Below are 24,531 nucleotides of genomic sequence, written 5' to 3'. Positions count from 1 at the left end.
AATGGCAATTTAGCCCCACCTATAGTACGGGGTTAAGGAAATTTTAGCGTGTGTAAAAAGGGTATTATTAGTGTAGGAGGTCGGGTTTTATGTTTGGCTTAACGTGAAGATTTTCCTTCGGAGCGATTCTCGCCAGAGTTAATGTCTTGGAACCATTTCAGGATCCTGAAGGTTTGCAAGATAGTGGTACAAGACATGCTCAAGAGGCGTATGGTTCACTATGCATTTGGTTAATGAAAAGACTGTTGGATGGTGTATTAAGACAGTGATAGAGATGAAAGTGAAAAGCGAGAAAGAGAAAGATGAGATTGAAAAGTATCGTTCGTGATATTAGGTTAAGTTCTTAAAACAATTGTAAACGAGATGATAATGGATGACTTAAAGCAAAAGAATAGATGAGTTTGATATGAGTTGAGAAGTCCGAGCAGCGATGAGTAGATGACCTATTAGTTGAGAGTTGAGACGAGTTGAGAAGTCGTGATTTATTATCTCAATTATTTCATACATGTACGTAAAGCGTGTCTCCTTTGAAACAAAATAAATTTCGTCAATGATTACCTTCTACAATGAATCAATCCTCAATCATATTTTCATACATTCTTGCATTAAAGAAATGAATAGACCCCATTTCACATGATAACAAAATACAAATGAATATCAGTGGGAAGAGGATAGCTCGCTCAGTGCATATTCATGAAGTCATGCATAGAACTGGTTCATCGATATAATGCAAAACTCTGAAATGTTTGCTATTTCTCATCCAATTTTCCTTTTATAAATCAGTGCTTTGTCTTTAATTTTGTCTATCTTTTAAAATCATATCATTTTCAGCTTTGATTACCACTCTTAAGCGATTCTGAAAAGTTTCGCGGATGCAGAGCAGCCAAGCTTTAAAAACATAAATATGTCTGCCCCGTAGAGCCTCTAAAACTAGTACCGATGCATTCATTTCAAATAATAGGGGCACAAAATCCTCTGAATTGCGTCCCCTTAAGATGCCACCCGAGACATATTTTGCCCGCCCCTATATACGCCACTGACTAGTAGGCCTCCCTTTCCATGCTTTCGATGCCAATGCATCCACTGATATGCTGATAAGATAGGGATCAATAGGCCTACAGAAAGGTTACTTTCTACTATCTGCCGGACTATCTGTCTTGGATCTCCTTTATTCCCCCTTTAGAAGATAATCATGTAAAGTTAATCGGTAAAGACGAACTCCCTTTGTCATGACAGACGAAATCACATACCACGACAAGATCACCAAGATAATGGGTACACTCTAAAAAATGTTGGGCAACATACGGTCCACACAACAATTGGTTAAAACTTTATCCAATTCTGGGTAGTTTTACACCAATAATATGTGCTTTGGGTGAAAACTACACAGTATTGGTTGAAAACTACCCAGAATTGGATAAAGTTTTAACCAATTGTTGTGTGGACCGTATGTTGCCCAACATTTTTTAGAGTGTATAATACTGGAAGATCCGTGATGTAGTGGTTCTGACTCTCGCCTTGTAATTTAGTAGGCTACTGTGTCATCGCCCCCTTCAGAAATCTAAATTACAATTGAAACAATTTGCCACACCCATGCAACCCCAATAAGAATATAAAACCCAAAACCAATCATTCGGGTAAGGTCTCCCCATTGGTGTATGGGTGTATTAAATAGAGGGCATTTAGGGGCCTTGTCTCTCCCCCCACACCAAGACCCCATTACCCCCTTTTTCTTCTAAAATATTCAGAGAGATTGTATAGTTTTATGTTGTAAAATTGTCTATAAAAATGACCCAGAGCGATGAGAAATTTTACTAGGAAATGAACGCAACTTTTACCTATTTTTTTTTTATATATTCAGCCGATCAGACTGAATTTCTGTTCTGTTCTTTTATAGATAAATTTAACAAGAGGTTGTAGGTTTCATTGGGGGTTCATGTAATCTTTTCAAATCAGAAGTAATATGTGTTAAGTGACATGAAACCTGTTTTATGCATTTATCATCGAGGGGCTGTTCTTGTGTTCAATCTTTTTTTTTACATTCTAGTTTCAATAGCTCAATTTTGTATGTTTTCATTATCAAAACATATTTCATGGCATGATGTGAGTATACTTTTTAGACAAACAAAATGTGTATTCTCACTTGTTTTTGCAGTAAACTGCTTCAACTACGCAATATATGTGTTGTGTTCATGAGATGACATGAAAATGTGTAGCATATTTATATTTTGAATGATGTCTACCTGGGCTGGGAGGGTATTTCACTATTGAAACATCTTGATTTGAATGGAGCAGAACCCGGTTGGGATCAGCGTTCGCTCTACAATCTTCTAACTTTGAAAAAAATACACATGAAAAACAAAAACACTTGATTATCGGAAACATATAAACATGATAAAGGGAAGTGATTAAGGAAACTCTTGGCCATAACAGAATGTATAAACGATTAAGATTGATATGTTAATGGATTATCAGGAACTTCTATAGATGGCGAGTTAATCATACACTCTGTCCTGTTAAACGTTTAATATTTGGTCATGTCACTGTAAGATATGAGTCTATTTTGGGCCTCAGTGGTCTTATTATTTAATGTAGACAAATATTATAGATATTACGATCGAGCGAATAGAGCGAAGACAAATAATCATCTCTTGACGGTAAAACTTTTATTTTGTCATAAAAATGTATGCACGCTTTCAGTCTATCAGATATTCTCGCTTGTCGAATTGGGTTGTTTTCCAATGATATAATTATTCATAAATATATCGAACGATCATAATACAACAACGCACATACAAGTTTTAATAATCGTAAGATAATTTGACTAATAAAATAACATAAATACCCACTCCAATTTCAATTTTGTAATCATAAATGTGTTGTAAGACAGTAAATTAAAGGAGGAGAAAACACATTTTTTCGTGATAAAGTTTTACTTTGTCATCAAATACACTCATCCAAAATCAATCTGTAGTATATGGTCATCTCATTCGCCGATTTCGTCTGCTCTCTGAGATGCATGTTAGAAGAGAGCAAGCCCAGCGAGCGACGAAAAATATTTACTCTTTTTTCTGCCCCGAAACGCCGTTTTAGTGCTAGCAAAAAGAGAGAGGGAGGGGAGGATGGTACACTCTTTTGGTGGTACAGATGGTATTTCGTCATCGAAATAAGTAACAGGTGCGTCAAAGAAATATATATATATCATTATGGTCTCCCATCCGCCAAATTCGTTTGCCAACTGAATCTTTAAAATAATGTTATATGGCGATCAAAGGATCAAATTTAAAAATGAAAGAATGAAGTCTATATATACTCTCTCGTCAAGTTAGTGTACTAAAGGGGAACATGTGAGAAAAAAAAAACATCCAAGGTGGTCAAATAACGAACAGGGATGGTTCTTATATAGTTTTTATTTTGTGACGTCACATGCGAGCACTGAGCCTCGTATACTTAATACTAATAGAGAAGTTAAAACAAAAACTTTCACAGGAACCGTTAGACATTGTTTTGTGGCAAAGGATAGATCTTGAAACACATAATTTAAGCTGAGAGTTTTTAAGCTCGAGCTTGACAAAAAGTTATAGATTATCCTCGACATACCATAGAAAACAAACTTCAAGTTAAATGACAAATTATCAAGGAGCTTCCTTGAAATTATATACCCATTCACCCAAAGTGCATGGATATTGTTGTTATTTTTGGCTTTTGGCTGATTTCAATATTCAATTCTATTTTGGTATTTGAATTCTTTCATAAGTTTCTTAAAAGATTGAGGTCCGTTCTGACAAAGGGATCAGCCAATATTGCTCTAGCTTGCCCCCAGACTTTGGACCTTCCATGCAGCCCAAAGTCATGCAAATAATATAATTCCATTTTCATTTTCATTGTATACACATACCTCCATACTAATCCATTCTTACCGGTAATTATGTTTGTTCGTTTGTTCGAGTGATGACGTCTGTTTGAGCTGAATATTTGATGAATCAAGAGATAAATAATTTTGCTGTCATACCGAACATTCTGGATATATAATGAAACTCTGGATATGCAGGAAACTTCACGATGCTGTTTTGGACATCATTCAATAACTCATGACCTTTTCATTTCAATTTTAAAATTTCAAACTTGGCATTAAAAACTTTGTATTCATTTTCCCATGTAATAAGAGTAATGGTCATGGACGATTTGTCTCGACTAAGAAAAGATCAATAATCATCAATTTGAAAATGTGAATAAAATTAGATTAGCATGGTTTATCCCATATATCCCCAGTGATGATTAATGACTTGTAAAGAGAGAGAGAGAGAGTTGGAGAGAGGGGGGAAGGGGAAAGAAAAAGAAAGAGAGGGAAGAAGAGGGGGAGAGGGAGGGGTGTGATATTTCATCAGCCCCCAATCCCGCATATTTTTTTCAACATTTCCATTCTCCATTATGAAAAATATAACCAAAAGACAGGATTCTTCGATGTATTGTTCAATCACATACTTTTTATTTCATTTTTTTAATGGCAATGTAATTCATAATTTCATCACCCACTTGAATTCCCAGATACATCCTGGTGGGGCCTGGTATCCTCCTGCTTGCTGCTCCGTTCACCAACCAGATAAAAAATTAAAATATTTATGCAGGTACTAAGCTGTTCAATATAATAATCAATACACGAATATTCTATTCCTTTACTCTATAAAATATGAATAAAAATGAACTGTGGAGAATGAAATATGATTACTCTCATAACTCTTGATATACCCGTTTCCGGGTAAAAGGAGTTTTCCATCTATACAGAGTTAGATACCCTCGATTGAGTTTCCGTTGTCGCTTTGCGACACACGACGAATTCAAGAACACAGTAAATAGATTGAAAATGCAGGTCAAATGACAAAGACCAGCTGAGAGGTCTCCGGTGAACCGAAACAGCAGTTTCGTTCTAAGTTTCGGAGCTGACGGAAAATTGCAAATATGTTGTTTGTCCAAAATCCAAGACTAAACTGCAAATTTTATTCCCCAAAATTCGACAGAGACTGTGCTTTGTCATGAAGGGCATTTTCTCTGATCTTGAATCCTTCTTGCGCCTTGGAAGCGGAAAACCCCTAATATAAAGATTGATAGAACAGAGTGTATGATTAACTGGGTCATCTTATAAGCGTTTGGTTATCCATTAACAAGTCTCAATCTTATCTTCGTTTGGATATTGCGTCATTTCATTATGGCCATGCAGTTTCTCAATGACTTCCCTGTATGTATTGCTGATAGTACAAACACGTGTTTTTTGTCCTACATGTGTAATTCTTCTTAAGTTAAAGATTATTGTATGGCGAACTTGGGCGAAGTATGATCTTAAAGGGGCACTGCACCTTGAGATTAATGAGATTAATTTAATTTACATAACAAGTGGAGCGCCCTGGCAGTCTCACCTTCATCACGCGATTCAATATTGCAGCAGTGCTGACTTTGAAAGCTACTATAACATAATTATTTACAAAAACACAATTAATATAATGATACAATACTATGTTCAATGACAATGAATGGCAGTTGACCTTGATCATGCGACCTAAGACTTGTCAGTGATACTTGATTACCCCTATATCCACATTTTATAAACTATATCTATTAACTTTTGAAAGTTATGACAGCAATCTAATAATTACCTCCAAAATGGCCAAAGTTCATTTACCTTAAATGACCTTCGGACTTTGGTCATGTGACATGAAACTCGCACAGGATGTTCAGTGATACTTGATTATTCTTATGTCCAAGTTTTATGAAACAGATCCATAAAATTACTTTTGAAGTTATGATGGAAATTCAATAAATACCCCCAACTTGGCCAAGGTTAATTGACCTTAAATGACCTTTGACCTTGGTCATGTGACATGAAACTCGCACAGGATGTTCAGTGATACTTGATTACTCTTAAGTTTAATGAATCAGATCCATAAACTTTTGAAGTTATGATGGTAATTCAACAAATACCCCCAACTTGGTCAAAGTTCAGTGACCCTAAATGACCTTTGACCTTGATCATGTGACTTGAAACTCGGGCAGGATCTTTAGTAATACTTGATCACCCTTATGGCCAAGTTTCATGAACTAGGTCTATATACTTTCGAAGTTATGATGAAATTTCAAAACCTTAACCTTAGGTTAAGATTTTGATGTTGATTCCCCCAACATGGTCTAAGTTCATTGACCCTAAATGACCTTTGACCTTGATCATGTGACCTGAAACCCAGGCAGGATGTTTCAACCGCGTAGCCAGGATTTCATTTTGGAGGGGGCGGTAAGTGCACGCGAAGCTCGCTCCCTAGGTGGTGGGTGCAGGGAGGGGGAGTTTCCCCCTCCCGCGCGAAGCTTTCGGTGTTTCATAAATTAAAATGAAAAGGAGCCGTCTATCTTGTCTCTAGTACCTGTATCAGCTCCAATTCAGTTGACTCTATTGTGATTTTGAATCTTGTTTTCAAAAGTGATTGTGAACGCACAAAAAGGGATAAAATAAAGGAAATTATAATAATAATTACCCCGCGCGAAGCGCGGAAGCTCATGCATTTTATAATTTTTTGGCAAAGAAAAGGGTCCCGAAATAATGGTATTCTCTAAGTCATATTGAATGCTTCCCTCGGAAAGATCAGATTTGATTACAATTTAGCCACAGTGCATATCTTTAACTCGCAAAACAGAGGAGAAGATATGCCGGGAGGAAGATATTCTTCCCCGCGCAGAGCAATGAAACTCTGAAATCTTAAAGGTCGGACGTTTCATTACATGCAGATATCTCTATACCCAGCGGTTCTAATTCAATTGATTTTCTAAGATTATTTAACTTCATTACAAGGAAAATACCGCTCAAAAAGTTGAAACTTCTGTGATTTATTAAAATTATATAAAAAGGATGATGTATAATGTCTTTGACTAATCTTGAAGCGCTCCATTTTTAACGATAAAGAAACTTAAGTGTCATTCAAAATTTCAAACAGAGGGCGCAAAATAGGACAGGGCAGGGAAATGACATGAAATTTACTAGAATTTGATTAAAAAAATATTGTACTTTTTTATTTGATACGACACGAATTTTATACCTTCTTTTTTTTTTAATTAGAAACCCGTTTGCCCCAAAATTATGGTTGTTAAATAATGAGCTGAAAAGCGGGAGAAGTTGCCCTAGTGGAGGTGACGGCAGAAATTGATATAAAGATTTGACCCGCCTGGAGTCGACCCGACCAGAAGTTTCGCGATCAATTTGAAAAAAAAAGACTTCATACACTTCGGCCTAATCTTACTCTAATTCCATGCCCTCATGTATACATTTGAACTTGAACTGGCAAGAAACACGTATAGCTGAGGTGGAAAAACAGGGTTAGAGAAAGGGTGGAGGAAACAGAGGAGAACTGCAATATTGTCATTTATCCGCGCGCAGCGCGGAAGCAAAATTCATATATATAAATTTAGAGCAAGAGTGAAGGAGTTTCTCTTTTTGAAAAAAAAAAAGAATAAAAGGAAAAACCCACAAAGCTACCTTTCTTCCCTTTCTTCCCTTCGCTTTTCCTTTTCTCCTCTCTTTTTTTCCCTTCTTTTTTTTTTCTTTTTGGGGACGTTTTGGGGGGGCGACTGCCCCCACCGCCCCCCCCTGGCTACGCGCCTGGGATGTTTAGTAATACTTGATTAACCTTACGTCCAAGTGTCATGAACTAGGAATGTATACTTTCTAAGTTATGCTGTCATTCAAAAAACGTAACCTTCGGTTAAGATTTGATGTTCCCGACCTTTCGCTGGAGAACGTGAACGCTTATTTACGACGGTATACTGATACCTATGTAACGTTATAAGGGTGTCAAAAACGATGATTAAAATACTGAAAAAAGGGATATATTTCCAATACTTGTAGGGTTTCACAAGCCAAATACCTGTTAAGAGATGCATTTTCATAATCTGGAAAAGACTTGCTTCCCTTGTTTATGGTGCTTTTCGAAACCACATGGTCGCGCCTGGTATTCACTCATCAATGGAAGTGTTCCCCCCGGGAATTTGAATCTAATCCCCCATTTCTGGGGAAAGTAAAACATAATGAGGCATATCGTTTGTGTAGGAGCAAGCAAAAGAAAAAAACCCGGAAATTCGGATGTTGTTCAGACGTATTATGGCCTATTGCATATGCTGTGTACATATCAATAACGCAAGCGAAATGGTTTCGGCTGGAGAGGTGATCTGACCCATGGAATCAATTGCCAGTGATCCACCAATAATCCACATTAAATGCAATATCGATTCGATGGACTGTAATGATCTATATCTAAGCCTTAATTCAGTAAGTTTTTCCTCTCTCAATATGCACTCGATTTGTTTGAAAAACCACTTTCTTATCCATGTCATAATCTACATTTCGCATGTCTCCAGCCAGCTGGAGTCATGATAGCCATGGTACAGTCCCGCCACGAGGTCAGGCAGGCATAATATGCTATGAAGACCAGCCGTACATGCATGAAAGCGGGATTTCAACAATTTGGAATAGCATACTGGTATCGCATGGAAGAATTTTGCACACGAAAAGCAGATCTATAGGGCCTGTAACACGAAGCTTAGCAATGATTGTAGAAAAGTTTTCTACGTTTGATTTTATTGACTATAATGTACAATCAATTTTGAAAATCGATTATATGATTAATCCTTAACTTTTGTGTTACCGGACCCTAATCTCGCGTTCCAGAGGTTTGCGAAAACTCCGTGTTGACGCCGCCGCGGAAAAGAGGCGCCTAATATAGTCTCACTCTGCTATGCAGGTGAGACAAAAAGAGTAATACACCCCCAAAAAGCAAACAAACAAAAACATCTTTTCATGAACATTAAAGTACATTAAGTCAAGCCCACCCAAAGAACAAGCTGAAACGAAATAAAATGACAAGTTTGAAAACTAAACATTTTTGTTCATCGAATTCAAAGTTGTCTTTAATTGTACCATTATTATTGAGCAATAATTCTGACACAAGTACATAATGTACTCGGTGACATAAAGAATTTTTTTACAAATTGTATAGACAATTATTGAGGTTGATTATGGTATACTTTGGTTTATGTTATTGTTATACTAATTCATTAGGATTCATTTTTATACTGTATTTTTGTATCTTTATATTGTAAAGCGTATAGAGAACTATACTGGTTATCATGCGCTTAATAAATACCCTTGATTATTATTATTTTCATATCAAGTCGTGAACATATATACATAATTATTGCGCATATTTAAGTATTTCACATCACGAAAACACACGAAATGGAGTTAAAAAGATGTGATACTGCTTATTTTAAAAAGAAATTACCATCAGCCTCTTAATAACAAATGGATCACACACACGCTCCATGTCATTAATTCATAAACGCACAAATTACTTCTTATTTTAAAAGTTTCGTCGCTTATAAACTAAAAACCTCTTGTTGAAAAAAATACAAAAAACAAGAATTTTGTATATTGATCTGAAAAAGTAATCATCTAGAAATTAAATAAAAGTTGCATTGATTTTTTCCAAATTAGTCATAGATTGAGTTATCTTTTTGATATTCCATATTGAAAACCATACCCTCTCAACACTGGCGTAAATCCCGGGGGGATGGGGGGATATATTCCCCCACTTTTCGAGGAGGGGGGGTGGCCTGTACAAACATCCCCCCACTTTTTACGAAAGAAATGAAAACAAAATTCACAAGAGATAATTGTTTTATTGGTGAAAATTCTTCCTAAAATACCGCTTAACAAATGAAACAATATTATTGAATCATAAAATGCAAATAAAGAGCCAGTTCACCATTTCCAAACGAAATACTTATGTCCTTATTATAACATTAAAGAGAAACCCCCGTTTCTTCAAATTCATCAATGTTGGGGTCTTTGGGAAGGGAATAAGATGGAATGTCAAAAAAATTTGAAAGTAATCTCTAATAAAACCATTAAACCGTCGTGGGGGTAAAAAAGATAATAATATTGGAGGGGTATTTGCCATATGGACATACAGTGGCGTAATTACGGGGGGCATGGGGGGCACATCCCCCCCCCCCATCGGCTGACCAAAAAAAAACGGAGAAAGGGGGAAAAGGAGAAAAGAGGGAGAAAGGAAGAGAAACGTAGTGGGAAAGAAGAAAATATTATTCATTATAACGTTATATTATATTATAATTATGTTATGTTACATTACATAAGAAACATTTTTATCATAACTTTATGAAACAGAATTTGCCCAGGGCCTACGTCTTCATTGTTCCTGGTGCTCGCATTGTCTGCTTAACGAGATATATAATCATGTTGTACTGAAGCATCCCGTTTTCAATTCAATGTAAACCAAATATATTTCCTAGCACTTGAGTTATCATTGTTTTATGTAGTGACATATGCTTCTTTTTCATGACTAAAAAAGTGATTGCCCCATGTTAAGGTCTTCGTATATATGAAAAATTTCCTGTCCGTGATTACGTTCGCATTAGTGGATTGGTGAGATATGTCTGCTCTTCATGAATTCCTAAAATCAGTCCTTAAAATGTCCCTTCTTCTGATCTGAATATCAAAATTTACAGATCGCGCTTCGCGCTCGCATCATTTGGTTAATGAAATACGTATGTTCCTAGTTAATTACCTATCATGATTACACAAATTTGATTATAATGGCCCTTTTTTAGGTGTGAATATAAAAAAAAATTCAGCTCGCGCTTCGCGCTCGCATTATTTGATCAGTGAGATACATATCCGTTTAATGACATTGTCCTTAAAATGTCTCTATTAGGTCAGTATAACTGGCAACTGAGCGCTCTTCGCGCGCTCACTAGCGCACTCACTCAGTGATTCAAAAATTTTGCTGGTGCCCCCCTCCCCCAATGCCGTGACCCACGGTACGCCACTGTGGACATATCAATGACAATTCCTTGCATATCTAAAAACATGATTGCAAAAAAAAATGCCAAAATATTTCAGTCATCCCCCCCACCCATCAACATGGATTTACGCCAGTGCCTCTCAATATATTAATAAACATGTATTTTGAATAATTTTGTATCAGTATTTTACTTATGAAATAAATTAGTTGAGTGGTGTTTTCATCTCATTGGGCCTTCTTCCAAAGGGATTTATTGATAAGTGATAAACTCAATCAAGTGAATTAAGCTAAATGAATCCAAATCAAGGTTCAATGGCATATGCTAATGCTACAGTGGCGTATATGGGGGAGGGGAAGGGAACCACCCCCGGTTAAAAATGATAATTTAAAACAAATAGAAAATTGTTTTAAGAAATAGCTCAGTGTCCGATCAATCTAGAATCCGCTTCCTCAAGGCAGCTAACTGTGTCATTAGAGGTGTGGAAAGGGCATATCTTATTATTATAATTAGTAGTAGTAGTAGTAGTTGTTGTTGTTTTTGTTGTTATAGTAGTCATGGGCGTGTTGGGGGGGGGGGGGCGTAACAATAGATGCCCCCATGAACAAACGATAATCCTCTGCGCTGACGTCCATGGTAGTAGTAGTAGTAGTAGAAGTAGTATAGTAGTAGTAGTAGTAGTAATAGTAGTAATAGTAGTAGTAATAGTAGTAGAAGTAGTAGTAGTAAAGTAATGGCAGCAGCAGCAGTAGTAGTAGTAGTAGTAGTAGTAGTAGTAGTAGTAGTAGTAGTAGTAGTAGTAGTAGTAGTAGTAGTAGTGGTAGTAGTGGTAGTAGACAATCAGGCGCGGATCCAAGATTTCGTGGGGAGGGGGGCCCAAATTTGACCTCATTTTTGGCGCTCATGTGTACCTTTCGAAAAATGGCGCCCCCTCCCTCCCGGCCAGGCTAACTTAAATATAACTTAAAAGCCTTACATTTATTTTGAATTATCTTATTACATAATCACATTTTAAAAAAAGGCAATTAAAGACCCCTTTTTAATGTGTTCTTGAAAAAAAAATCCATGAATATATAATGTAATATCAATGGGAGCGCGAAGCGCGAGCGATTTTTTGGGTCTCAATTTGGTTTCACTTCTCACCAGTGAGAGTAGGCCCTACTAGAATATTGTGTGAACGGGAGCTGTAGTTTCTTTACTAGTTGTTTAGAATAGCCTTCAATAATATCAATGATAACCTCTTGGGAATAATGCAATCTCAAAGCAATCGACTCAATCTCCTCATCAGTGGCGAAGCTGTGATTTATTCAGCAGGGTTGCACAGGGGGGGGGGAGGGCTTGTTGAAATTTGTAGAGGGCACCAAGATAAAAATAAAAAATAAAATGGGGGGGGGGGGGTAGAAGTTAAAGAAATTCCGAAATTTTATTCTTAAAAACACATTGAGGTATCTCACAAGGCCTAAAATAAATAATGATAACGCGAAGCGCGATATATTTAACATAATATTTGGAAAATAACATTATATTTCACCATAATCCCTTTCCTTTTCTCTCTTTTTTTGTTGGTCGTGATTTTTATTATTTATTATTATTATTTTTTTTTTTTGGGGGGGGCAAAACGCCCATGTCCTAACAGTCATTTCCTAGCTTTACTATATAAACAACATTAATGTGCAATAATCTCATAAGCCCTATGCGAGATAAAAAAATAATTAAATTTCATGTATTTTGACCTGAAAATTGAACATTCTGGGCAATGTTTGTGAACCTGAACAAGATGCGTATGTAATTAGATAATCACTACGAGCGCGAAGCGCGAGCAGAAATTTTTAATGTGCGTTCTGGCCTGGTCGAAAAGGAAAGTTGTGAATTAGCCATTAAGACGATACATATTTCAATGATTAAATATTGCGAAGCGCGAGCTGAACATTTTTGATATTCCAACCTAAAAAATTAGATTTCAAACCCCCAACGGGACACTCGATTCATGTTTTGTCACTCATGAAAAATGATGGGTAGTTTTTTGTATTTTTCTACATTAATAATGCGAGCGCAAAGCGCGAGCAGAAAATTTTTGATATTCTGATCTGAAACTGGATAATTTTAGCACGTTTTTAATAAGATCAAGATGCGTATCTCAATAAACATGCGTGCACGTGTTTTAGAGTTAGACAGAATCTTGGCATTCTGAATACATTTAATTTTTCATCATGAAAATCAATAATGCGAGCGCGGATCGCGAGCTGGAAATAATATTTGAAATTCCGATATGAAATGGGTCAATTTAAGAAATATTTAAAGCACTGTGTATATAGGGGAATTGTGAAGTGGATGTGGAAAGCACTTAATAAATGATGCGAGCGAAGCGCGAGCTGATATTTTATTATTATTTTAAACTAGGATCGACACATTTTAGGCCTAAGGACATTTTGTCATTGTATAAAAATGATGCCTATCTTCTATTCCTCTTCCTAAAACTTGTCGATATATTTTTGTGAAAAAGGGACAATTTAGTTATGAATTCATAAAAAAAAAATATTTCATATTTATTAATCTAATAAGCCTAATGAGTGCGTGAAATTTGTTGACAGTGCATGAGGCCTGAAAAACTGGATATTTTATATTTTTTGTAAACATGAACAGCATTCATGGGTTGATACATTTATAGCAAATAATGCGAGCGCAAATCGCGATCCGAAATTTTTAAATGGGGGCAATTCAAGTAGTTTCTTATATAGAATATATAGGTACAGTGGCGTACCGTGGGTCACGGCATTGGGGGGGGGGGCACTACATGCAATGCCATTAAACGGATAAGTATCTCACTGATTAAATAATGCGAGCGCGAAGCGCGAGCTGAAAATTTATTTATTTATTATTTATTTATTAACAATATTTTAACAGGATACCCAATCAACATAAAAATTGCTCTCCCTTGGGGTCCTGCATATTAAAAAAACAATCACAATATATCTTGTTATACACAGTAAAATTAACATGAGAAAATGTACATACATTATGATAGAACATAATAGTTGAAGTCAAATATAAACGAAACTATAAATAACTATTAACTACGCACATCATTAGAAAGAAGGGTCTGTACATAGAACATAATGATCGAAATTGACATCGGAGATATCTACTATTGGAAAAAAGCTGCAACTGGATTTAAAGGTTATCTTTTAAATATTTCTTAAAAATTGAGAGGGAATTTATGTTTTGAGATTCAGGTTGAAGACTATTCCATAATGAGACGGCTTGATAATGAAATGAGTGTTTGAATGATTCAATATGACATTTGGGGAAGTGTAACTTATTTTGTGAGGAACTTCTTGTACAGTGTGAGTGAATTTCTTTTCTAAAAGTAAATAGTTTGGAAAGACATGTGGGAGCAATACTTTTCATACATTTGAACATTAAAATAAATCTGAAAATACGAACTCTATCTTCAAATCTTTTCCAATCTAAGAGGGCAAATAAATTTTCCGAAGGGGTCAAGAAATGGGCATTTAAAATAATCCTTGCAGCTCTTTTCTGTAATTTATTTAATCTTTCGGTATCTTCTTTGAATTTATCCCCCCAGACAATACAACAATAATCTAGAATTGGCAAAACCATAGCATTATATAGAGTGAGTAAAGTATTTTCATTGACACAACCTTTTAACCTTCGTAGGATACCCAACTTCCTGCTAACGTTATTGGCTACTTTAGATTATCAATAATTATACCTTAACATTCAAAGGATTGGACTTGTATGATCTGGTGACCATTACAAATTATTTTTAACTGAGATTCATTGGAATGAATAGAGTTTGCAAGTCGAACACGTGTACCAATAATCATACATTTTGTTTTTTCATAATTCATCATCATACGGTTATCTTCTAACCAGCAGGCTATATTTACCCCAAACAGGGACATTTTAAGGACTATATTTTAGGTATCCACTAAGAGTATAAATATCTCAGCATAGTCATCTAATGATAGTGGCATCCTTTGCTGATTTTGTTAGAATTACATCTAAACATATGAAGCACTTTTTGTAGTCATTGTTATCATGATTATCATACGCATCTCACTAATCAAATACTGCGAGCGCGAAGCACGAGCTGAAAATTTATGAAATTCAGACCTGAAGAGGGGCATTCTAAGGCTTGTTTGTAGGAATTCACTAAGTCCTTACGTATTTCACTAACCAAATGATGCGAGCGCGAAGCGCGAGCTAAAATTTTTTGATATTCAGATCAGAAAAATTGACATTTTAAGGACTGATTTTAGGAATTCATGAAGAGCAGACATCTCACCAATCAACTAATGCGAACATTAGCACGGACAGGAAATGTTTTATATTAAGACCTTAAAATTGGGCAATCACTTTAAAGGGGAATGAAACATTTGGAATAAGTAGGCTTGTGTCGAAACAGAAAAATCAAAGAATAAGAACAAAGAAATTTTAAGAAAAATCGGATAAACATGTATTTACTTTGACATTTTACTTTACCATGTACACATTTACTATTACCATGTATGCACCGCTTTGTTCCAATTTACCGATAGATATTTCATGTTGTAAATTATTGATGTTTTTGAAAACGGTATATAATTTCTTCGTCTTTTTCTTACTATCATTATTATTCTTTTTCTTCTTCTTCTTTTCTTCTTCTGTTATCTTCTCTGTTGTCTTTTCTCTTTTTCGTCTCCCTCTCACTTTTCCCTTCTTCTTCTTCCTTTTTTTTTCTTCTTCTCCTCCCCTCCTCTTCACGTTTCAATGATTGTCTTGCAATATTTCATTGATGCTCCTTTTCCATATATATAGTTCGTTATACACTGATTTTAAAATGTTTACTTTGTCAATTGTATGTTCCACACGGCCCCAATGGAAATCAGTCTGTGAACTGTTTGGGCTTTTTAACCGTGTATAAATAAAATAAATCTTATCTTATCTTATCTTATAAATAATAAGAAAGTTATGAGCATTTGAATATTGCAATCACTAGTGCTATGGAAACCCTCCATTGGCAATGCGACAAGGATGTGTGATGTCACAAGTGAACAACTTTCCCTTTGATGGACTATAAGATACCCTCAAAATGTCTCTTTCTGCTTTTTCTTGTGGTGATACAATTTTTTAACCATGATATATTCTTTAAAAATCTGTATTACATGCCCTCCTGCCTATAGAAAGAACACATGATCTACTGATACATGTAGATGTGATAAAAGCGGCAATTTAAGTGAAATATATACTAAAGAAATGGGGAGAGTTGTTCAAAAGTGACATCACACATCTTTGTCGCATTGCTAATTTGAGGATCTCCATAGCATTAGTGATCACAATATTCAAATGCTCATAACTTTCTCATTATTTGTCTGATTTTTTCTCAAACTTTCGTTAATCTGTTTCTTTGACTTTTCTGTTTTCACACAAGCTATCTTGTTCCACAGTTTTCATTCTCCTTTAAGTAGTCATGAAAAAGAAGCAAATGTCACTACATAAAACAATAATAACTCAATAACTCGAAATGCGAGGAAATATATTTGGTGTATATTGATTTGAAAACGGGAGGTTTTAGTACAACAGGATTATACATCTCGTTAAACAGTCTATGCGAGCACCAGGAACAATGAAGACATAGGCCCTGAGCAAACTGTTTCATAAAGTCATGAAAAAAATGCTTCTTATGTAACATGATTATGATATAATATAACATTATAATAATTTCTTCTTTCCCCATTACGTTTCTCTTCCTTTCTCCCTCTTTTTCTCCTTTTCCCCGTTTTTTTTTTTTTTTTTTTTTTTTTTTGGGGGGGGGGGGGGGCAGCCGATGGGGGGGGGGGGGGGGCACGTGTCCACCATGCCCCCTGGTAGTTACGCCACTGTATAGGTATACAGAACTCACCAATCAAAATGCGAGCGCACAGCGCTAGCTCATAGGCCTTCAATTTTGACAATCGAGACACCTGAAAAGGAATATTTTGAGAATCTTATATGAAATACACAAAGATAATAGGTAGGCCTACAACATTTTAAAGTTTCGCTTAATTTCACAAACCAGTTATATTCACATCCTTGTTGGTATGCAAATGAGGAGACTGATGACATCACTCACTCACTACTTCATTTTGTATTTTAGTATATGAAATATTTAATTTTTCTCCGTTGTCGTGTGAAACAGCGATTAATTCCTCCCTGAACATGAGCAATTAGCATTGTTTAATACTAAATGGTTCAATCAAGTTGGTCCATATTGTAAAATCTGTAAAAAATGAAATATTGTATAATTCTAACAATAAAAACAAAGGAATTAGTGAGTGAGGGACATCATCGACTGTCTCATTTGCATGTCACTGAGTTGTGCATATCACTGTTTTTTGAAAAATAAGCAAAAATTTTTTTTTTAATGTCATAATTTTTTATTTTACATCCGATTTTGATGAAATTTTCAGCATAATGCTTGTTTGATTTTTCTCTATTTATTCAAATCAACATTTTTTTGGGGGGACGGACTTGTCCTTTAAGAAATGAATGCGAGCGCGAAGCGCTAGCTGAAAACTTTTTTTAATGATGAAATGAAAAGGACATTTTCAGTTGTTGGATTAGAATATAAAATATTTTCAGCTTGTGCTTCTCGTTCGCATAAAAAAAACTGTGAGGTCGGGATGCGTATATAACTAAACAGTGATGCGAGCGCGAAGCGCGAGCTCAATTTTTGTATATACTGACTTAGGAAGGACTCTTTTAAGGTATAATTCCTATTCTAAAAGTTTTTCCTTTTTCTCTTCGTCTTTTTTTTTTCTTTTTCTTTCCTTTTTTTTGCGCCACCATGGGGGGGGGGGGGGGGGCAAAAACTTTGCCCCCTGGATCGGCCTATGTATATTGACTTGAAAAACACTAAAATTTTAAGGACTTATGTACGTGTGATCGATGGAGAGGATACGCACCTCACTAATCAAATATTGCGAGCGCGTAGCGCCAGCTGAATTTGATATTAACCCCTTTTCTGACCCTGAACAGGATACCTATCTCGCCAAACAAACTTCAAACTCGACCACATTGATTTTTGTCTATTATCGTAAAAACGGGATATTTTATATCAGCCGCATTAATGTAACCTTTTTGGGCAGGAAATGAATTTCACTATAAACAGGCAATACGAGCAATGTTGCGCCCCCGGTCGAACATGAATTTGCATGGAGCCTCCTAAGTTCAAGGTCAATTTGGCGCCCTCGGTTGAACATGAATTTGGTGCCATGTAAAATATCACTTTGCCCTCCCCCTTCTGAAACATGTATTTGTCGCCTTATGGTCAAACATCAAATTAGCGCTCCCCTAGTTCGAACATCAATTTGGCGCCCCCCTCGTTCGAACATCAATTTGGCGCCCCAAGTTCGAATTGCAATTTGGCGCCCCCTAGTTCGAACATCAATTTGGCGCCCCTAGTTCGAACATTCAATCGGCGCCCCCCGATGTCGAACATATTGCACTATACAGTCTGGTTTTCTATCCCCTTTCCTTTCGAGGCCTCCATCACTTTCAAGCTCCAAGCTTAAGATGGAGGTCTCCCACATTTCTATATATATATGTTTAGTAATTAAAGAAAATGTATATATAGATATAATTTTCACAGTACAGTTGATATTTTATAATGATTTATGTACATTATTCATTATGTTTAAAAAGATATTTGCCTATTGTGTAATATTGAAAAAAATTTTATTATACTTGTATATACTTTGTTTTTGTTTTGAAATGTGGAAATAAAATAAATCAAATCAAATCAAATCAAATTTTGCGCCCCTACGTCGAACATCAATTCGGCGCAACCCCCCCCCCCCCCTACGTCGAACTTCTATTTGGCCTCCCTAGGTCGAACATCAATTTGGCGCCCCCAGTTGGAACATCAAATTGGCGCCCCTAGTTCGAATATCAATTCGGCGCCCCCTAGTTCAAACACCAATGTGGTGCCACTAGTTCGAACTTCAATTCGGCGCCCCCCTAGTTCGAGTATCAATTCGGCGCCCCTACATGTAGGTCGATCATCAATTCGCCCCCCCCCCCGTTCGAACATCAATTCGACCCCCAGTTCGAACATCATTTTGGCATCCCTTCGAACTCAATTTGGCTTCCCTAGTTCGAATATCATTTCGCCCCCCTAGCTTGAGTATCAATTTGGCGCCCCCTAGTTCGAACATCGATTCGGCGCCCCCCTAGTTTGAGTATCAGTTTGGCGCCCCCCTAGCTCGAACATCGATTCGCCCCCTAGTTCGAGTATCAATTTGGCGCCCCCAGTTCGAACATCATTTTAACATCCCTTCGAACATCATTTCGGCGCCCCCCTAGTTCGAACATCGATTCGGCGCCCCCCTAGTTTGAGTATCAGTTTGGCGCCCCCCTAGCTCGAACATCGATTCGCCCCCCCCTAGTTCGAGTATCAATTTGGCGCCCCCAGTTCGAACATCATTTCGGCGCCCCCCTAGTTTGAACATCGATTCGGCGCCCCCTAGTTTGAGTATCAGTTTGGTGCCCCCTAGCTCGAACATCGATTCGCCCCCCCTAGTTCGAGTATCAATTTGGCGCCCCCAGTTCGAACATCATTTTAACATCCCTTCGAACATCATTTTGGCGCCCTCCTAGATCGAATATCAATTCGGCGCCCCTACATGTAGGTCCATCATCAATTTGGCGCCCCTAATTCGAATATAATTTCGGCACCCCTAGCTCGAGTATCAATTTGGCGCCCCCTAGTTCCAACATCAATTTGGCGCCCCCTAGTTCGAACATCAATTTGACGCCTCTACGTCGAACATCAATTCGCCCCCCCCCCCCCGTTCGAACACAATTCGGCCCCCAGTTCGAACATCATTTTGACATTCATTCGAACATCATTTCGGCGCCCTTTTGGTTCGAACATCATTTTCTTTCCTCCTCTTCCTCTTTTTCTTCTCGTCCTTCCCCCTCTTCCTCTTCCCTTTTCTTCTTTTCTTTCCCCTCTTCTTCTCCTTTTTTTTTCTTTTCTTTCCCCTCTTCTTTTTTCTTCTTTTCTTTTCCCTCTTTTTTCTTCTCTTCTTTCCTCCCTCTCCTTTTCTTTCCCTCTCTTCCTCTTTTTTCTTCCCCCTCTCCCTCCTCCTCCCTTTTCTTCTCTTCCTCTTTTTTTCTCCTTTCCTTTCCTCTTTTTTCTCTCTCTCTTTTTCTTCTCTTCCTTTCCCCTCTTCCCCTCTCTCTCTTTTTTCTCCTTTTCCTTTCCTTCTCTTTTTCCTTCTCTTTCCCCTTTTCCTTCCCTTCCTTCCCCCTCTTCCCTTTTTTTATTTTCTTTCCCCCTTTCCTCTCTCTTTTTTTCCTCTTCTTCCTTCCCCCTCTTCCTCTCTCTTTTCCCTTTCTCTCTCTTCTCTTCTTTCCTCCTTCTTCCTCTCTTTTTTTCTCCTTTTCCTTTCCCCCTCTCCCTCTCTCCTTTCCTCTTTTCTTTCCCCCTTTTCCTCTCTCTTTTTTCTTCCCTTCTTCCCCCTCTTCCTTTCTTCTTTTTCTTCTTTTCTTTCCCCTCTTCCCCTCTTTCTTTCCCTCTCTTCTTTTTTTTTTGCCGAAGAGGGGGGGGGGCAAGGCCCCCTCGCCCCCCCCCCATGGATCCGCGCCTGGTAGTGACAGAGTAGTAGTAGTAGTAGTAGAAGTAGTGGTAGTAGTGGTAGTAGTCATAGTAGTAGTAGTAGTAGTAGTAGTAGTAGTAGTAGTAGTAGTAGTAGTAGTAGTAGTAGTAGTAGTAGTAGTAGTAGTAGTAGTAGTTGTAATTGTAGTAGTAGTCGTCGAAGAAGTAGCAGCAGTAGTATAGGCCTACAAAATTTAAGTGCGTTTGTTGGTTAAAGAATAACGGGTCTCGACGTTTCTGCAAGAATGCGCTAGCCGTCTGGGCCCCGTTGCATAAAAGTTACTATTATAGTAACTTTGCCATCTAATGGTAAATACCATGGTAACGCTGATCAACAGCCAATCAAAATCAAGGATTCCATGGAAGTTACCATTGGATGGCAAAGTTACCACTAACTTTTATGCAACGCGGCCCCGGTGTGTCAACTGGAGTTCATTTGCTGGACAGGCGGTTGGGGCGTATCGATATACACTAAGAAAAGCTAAGAAAAGTTGCACCCAGAAAAGAGCCGCTGACATGGAGTGTTGCATTCGAAGGGGGAGTAAACTTGAACTTTATTTTGTCGACGTGATAATTAGAATTATATCTTTATTCTCCTTTACGTTTTTTCACATATGCATTATAATAAAAAGATGAGAATAAATACAACATGGTAGCACCGTACATCAAGCAATAAACACAGAACCCATGAAAGAGGTAACCAATTACAGCATGCACCAGATCGACGACGAACTGCGTGATTTGGATCTCAGTCAGGTGTCGCTTCCAACTCGGGGCGCCACTGAGAGGCCTCTGTGCAGTGTAGCCGTAGTAGTAGTAGAGACAGACGTGAACGAATGCGTTGATGGAGAGACCGAAAGCGACGCCGGGTGTCGGGAAGTGATGATAGCCGAAGTCGGAGAGGAGGACCATGCTGGCGTGGTGATAGACGTGAAGGAAAGAAATCTGACGGCTCCTGTGACGTAAGATCATGAACAAAGTGTCCAGAAGCTCCAGATGCTTGCTGCACCAGTACAGGAAGAAACTAGTTGTTAAAAGGAGGAAAAGGAAAGAAAAACATACAAGGGATCATCGAGTGCACTAAATAGGATTTATCAAAATGATATGTTGTGAATACGTTCGACAAAAATTAGTAGTAACGATCGACCAATTCGACCGTCGTTACTCTTCAATTATTGGTTAATACGTAGTCATAATTCAACAATCTTGGATGGTCTGGGTCTGACCCAATGGTTATTTATTTTAATCGGTTTTACAATGCAAAGAGCTGGAATCGGATCAAGTCATAAGAAGATCAAGAATCGAAGCAAAGCAACGAGCAGGGCCCTGGGAACGATCTTTTTTAACTGGGGGTGCTGAAGTAAATTTTGACAAGCCAGCAACAACAAAAGGGGGGGTACTACAAAATGAAGTTTATTTCTGTCCAGATAAGTTTGACAAGCAGACAAATAGGATTTCTCTACAAAATATATAGGTTATTTTGCTTATAATTATTTTTCCATTTTTAAACACCTACCAGAATTCATGGGGGTGCTGCCTATGGACAAATAATACACGCAGCACCCCCAGCATCTCCGCTTCCCAGGGCCATGGCCACGAGTTTGAAAATTAGACATCCACTTCGCAGACGTTTTCTCCAACGTTCTGAATCTATTAAAAATGCCCATCAAATCACAATGGATAGACTAGAGGTCATTGCGAAAGATGGTGGATAGGGACAGCATATCGTCTAAAGATTCGGACCAGACGAAAATTGCATAATTTGCATCATTTGTCCATGCAGGGTCCAGGACGACACTGCTGTTTTGATTCACTGATTTTCGACAAAGGCTGTTCTGTCATTGAAGGACTTTTGAAAAAAAAAATCTGCATCGTAGAGCTAGTCTGCGATGTGACTGCTATAATGCCCTAATGAGTTATCAAAACCACGCCCACTGATCAACATAACCAAGGGATTTAGAAAATTAGAGATGGGCGCGGCTTCTGCTTTTTTGAAAATCAAGTTTACATTAATTGTGAGTTTCGCAGTTGGGTTTAAACACATCTTTTTTTTTTTGGGGGGGAGGGGGTACCAGAACAATGAAAGTTGCAAGTCTTGGAATCCCATCGCTGCAATCAACCTTATAAAAGCAGAAAAAGAAAGAAACTCACCTGTTTTTCAGCAAGCCGTTGCTCTCTTTCTGAAAGATTGACCCTGCTGCAATCATTCCCGCCATAGCACCAAGCATAGTACATGCACTGATGAAACTACAGGTAAAGTTATAAACCACCATGGTCTGGAAAAAGAGAGAAAAGACTTATAATTTCCATTCAATTCAGTAGGAAGCTTTCAAAATGAGGACAATAAATGGAAATAACTCATCCCAGAATAAATCAGACATTATTTTAGATTGTTAAACGTCAACCTACACTTGTTTCATGAACTATGAAACACCTATACGGTTGCACACTGAGACTGATGGTTTAGTTTAAAAGCTAATAAGGTCTTCATCAATTTAAGCACTATTGTGATTGTCGTTGTTACTGTCAGCGAAATGTTTTTAAATCTATTCCGTAATCTTTTCTACGTACAAACCTATGTAATCACATCAATCATGACATATTATGGTGTCACAATAATCATAACTCAGGCCGGTTGATGATAACCACTATTTTCGAAAGCTTTTAATCCTAGTATTTCCCAAGTAAAATATATAACTGGCCAGCAGAGCATTGCTGATATTTGTAGCTAATAGGATTTTAGTTTTAAAGAATTCAGTTTTTAAAGTCTTAAAGAATACTGTTAACGTTAGAACCTACCTGTCGGAGAGAATATGGATTGGTTATTCTTTGGTAGAATGGTGACAGAGCGACGAGGATGAGGTATACGACCATAACAGGGAATGACTGAAGACCAATCAAGGTCTCTCCAACATGGTAGAACCATTCAATGAGCTCCGCCATCTTATTTCAGCTTTCTGGTTGAAGTGGAAGATGGTAGATTCGATAAAGTGGTTCGAATTCAGCTGTCAAGCCAGCGCTGGATATTCATTTGGAAAGTCATATAGATCTATAATAAATTTGCAGCCTTCTACACCGTTGTCTCAGATAACATTGCTTTATAATTTAAGGTCTTCTTTGACGCAGCGAGAGCGTATCACTCTATGGACGTATAGCATTGGTCATAATGGGTGTACTACTACAGTGGTGTATCAGACCATATATATAATCCAAAGATTATTATTTCGCTATTTCTGACATTTTATCATGCATATCATCTCTAGACACACTGGTGATTGTAGGCTTTGTAGCAATGGTTCGTCCGAACAACCTTATCATTGTACAGAAACTGAAGCTTTTATTTGGTCTATCCAAAGATGACATTGGGCGTGTTTGGGACCACAGATCTCTGAATAAGCCAGTTCGTAGTTCCTTTCTGCTCATGATCAAAAGATTCTACGCATGATCAGAGGAAGGTCATTTGTACTAAAGTGACATGGTGGTTTAAAATCTAATGAGATAAGCACCAACTTTGATGTCTTGATTATTCATATATTCTTTTGAATAGTGGTTTTTATTTACATCCACAAAAAACAACAATGCGTCCACGAACGACTGGTATTTCACAGTTTGCCAAGTACATTGTGCAACATGTTATGATATGCATTCAAAGTAGGAATGCAACAAATACAGTGGCGTACCGTGGGTCACGGCATTGGGGGGGCACCAGCAAAAATTTTGAGTCACTTAGAGAGCGCGCGAAGCGCGCTCAGTTGCCAGGTATACAGACATATAATAGAGACATTTTAAGGACAGTGCCATTAAACGGATATGTATCTCACTGATCACATAATGCGAGCGCGAAGCGCGAGCTGAAATTTTTTGACATTCAGACCTAAAAAGGGACATTGTAAACAACTTTTAGTAATCATAATACGTACCTGTCTCTCTAAACATACAATGCGAGCGCAAAGCGCGAGCTGAAATTTTTGTATATATTGTCCCCAAACAAGGACATTTTAAGGACTATATTTTGGGAATCCAATAAGAGT

At 37.5% G+C, this 24,531-nt stretch overlaps 1 protein-coding gene across 1 annotated transcript; it reads right to left on the bottom strand.

Moving 5' to 3' along the window:
• Positions 1–21,028: 21,028 nt before the first annotated feature.
• LOC129281913 (very long chain fatty acid elongase 5-like) lies at positions 21,029–23,939 on the bottom strand. The gene is made up of 3 exons (XM_054917842.2): positions 23,300–23,939; positions 22,652–22,776; positions 21,029–21,524 (listed from the first exon to the last, which is right to left on the bottom strand). The coding sequence occupies exons 1-3, from the start codon at positions 23,441–23,443 to the stop codon at positions 21,089–21,091; spliced, it is 705 nt and encodes a 234-aa protein (XP_054773817.2). The 5' UTR covers positions 23,444–23,939; the 3' UTR covers positions 21,029–21,088.
• Between the last annotated feature and the right edge of the window lie 592 nt (positions 23,940–24,531).

Source organism: Lytechinus pictus, chromosome 18 (genome assembly GCF_037042905.1).
Source record: "Lytechinus pictus isolate F3 Inbred chromosome 18, Lp3.0, whole genome shotgun sequence".
Classification (NCBI taxonomy): Eukaryota; Metazoa; Echinodermata; class Echinoidea; order Temnopleuroida; family Toxopneustidae; genus Lytechinus; species Lytechinus pictus.
This window is presented reverse-complemented; position numbering and strand designations above follow the sequence as displayed.

What these genes read in the sequence shown, in the direction of transcription:
- LOC129281913 (XM_054917842.2), bottom strand. Translation starts at nt 23,443, where the DNA reads ATGGCGGAGCTCATTGAATGGTTCTACCATGTTGGAGAGACCTTGATT. An exon ending in ATCCATATTCTCTCCGACAG is followed by an intron (nt 22,777 to 23,299) that starts GTAGGTTCTAAC and finishes CTCTTTTTCCAG; the next exon opens with ACCATGGTGGTTTATAACTT. An exon ending in AACGGCTTGCTGAAAAACAG is followed by an intron (nt 21,525 to 22,651) that starts GTGAGTTTCTTT and finishes TTTAACAACTAG; the next exon opens with TTTCTTCCTGTACTGGTGCA.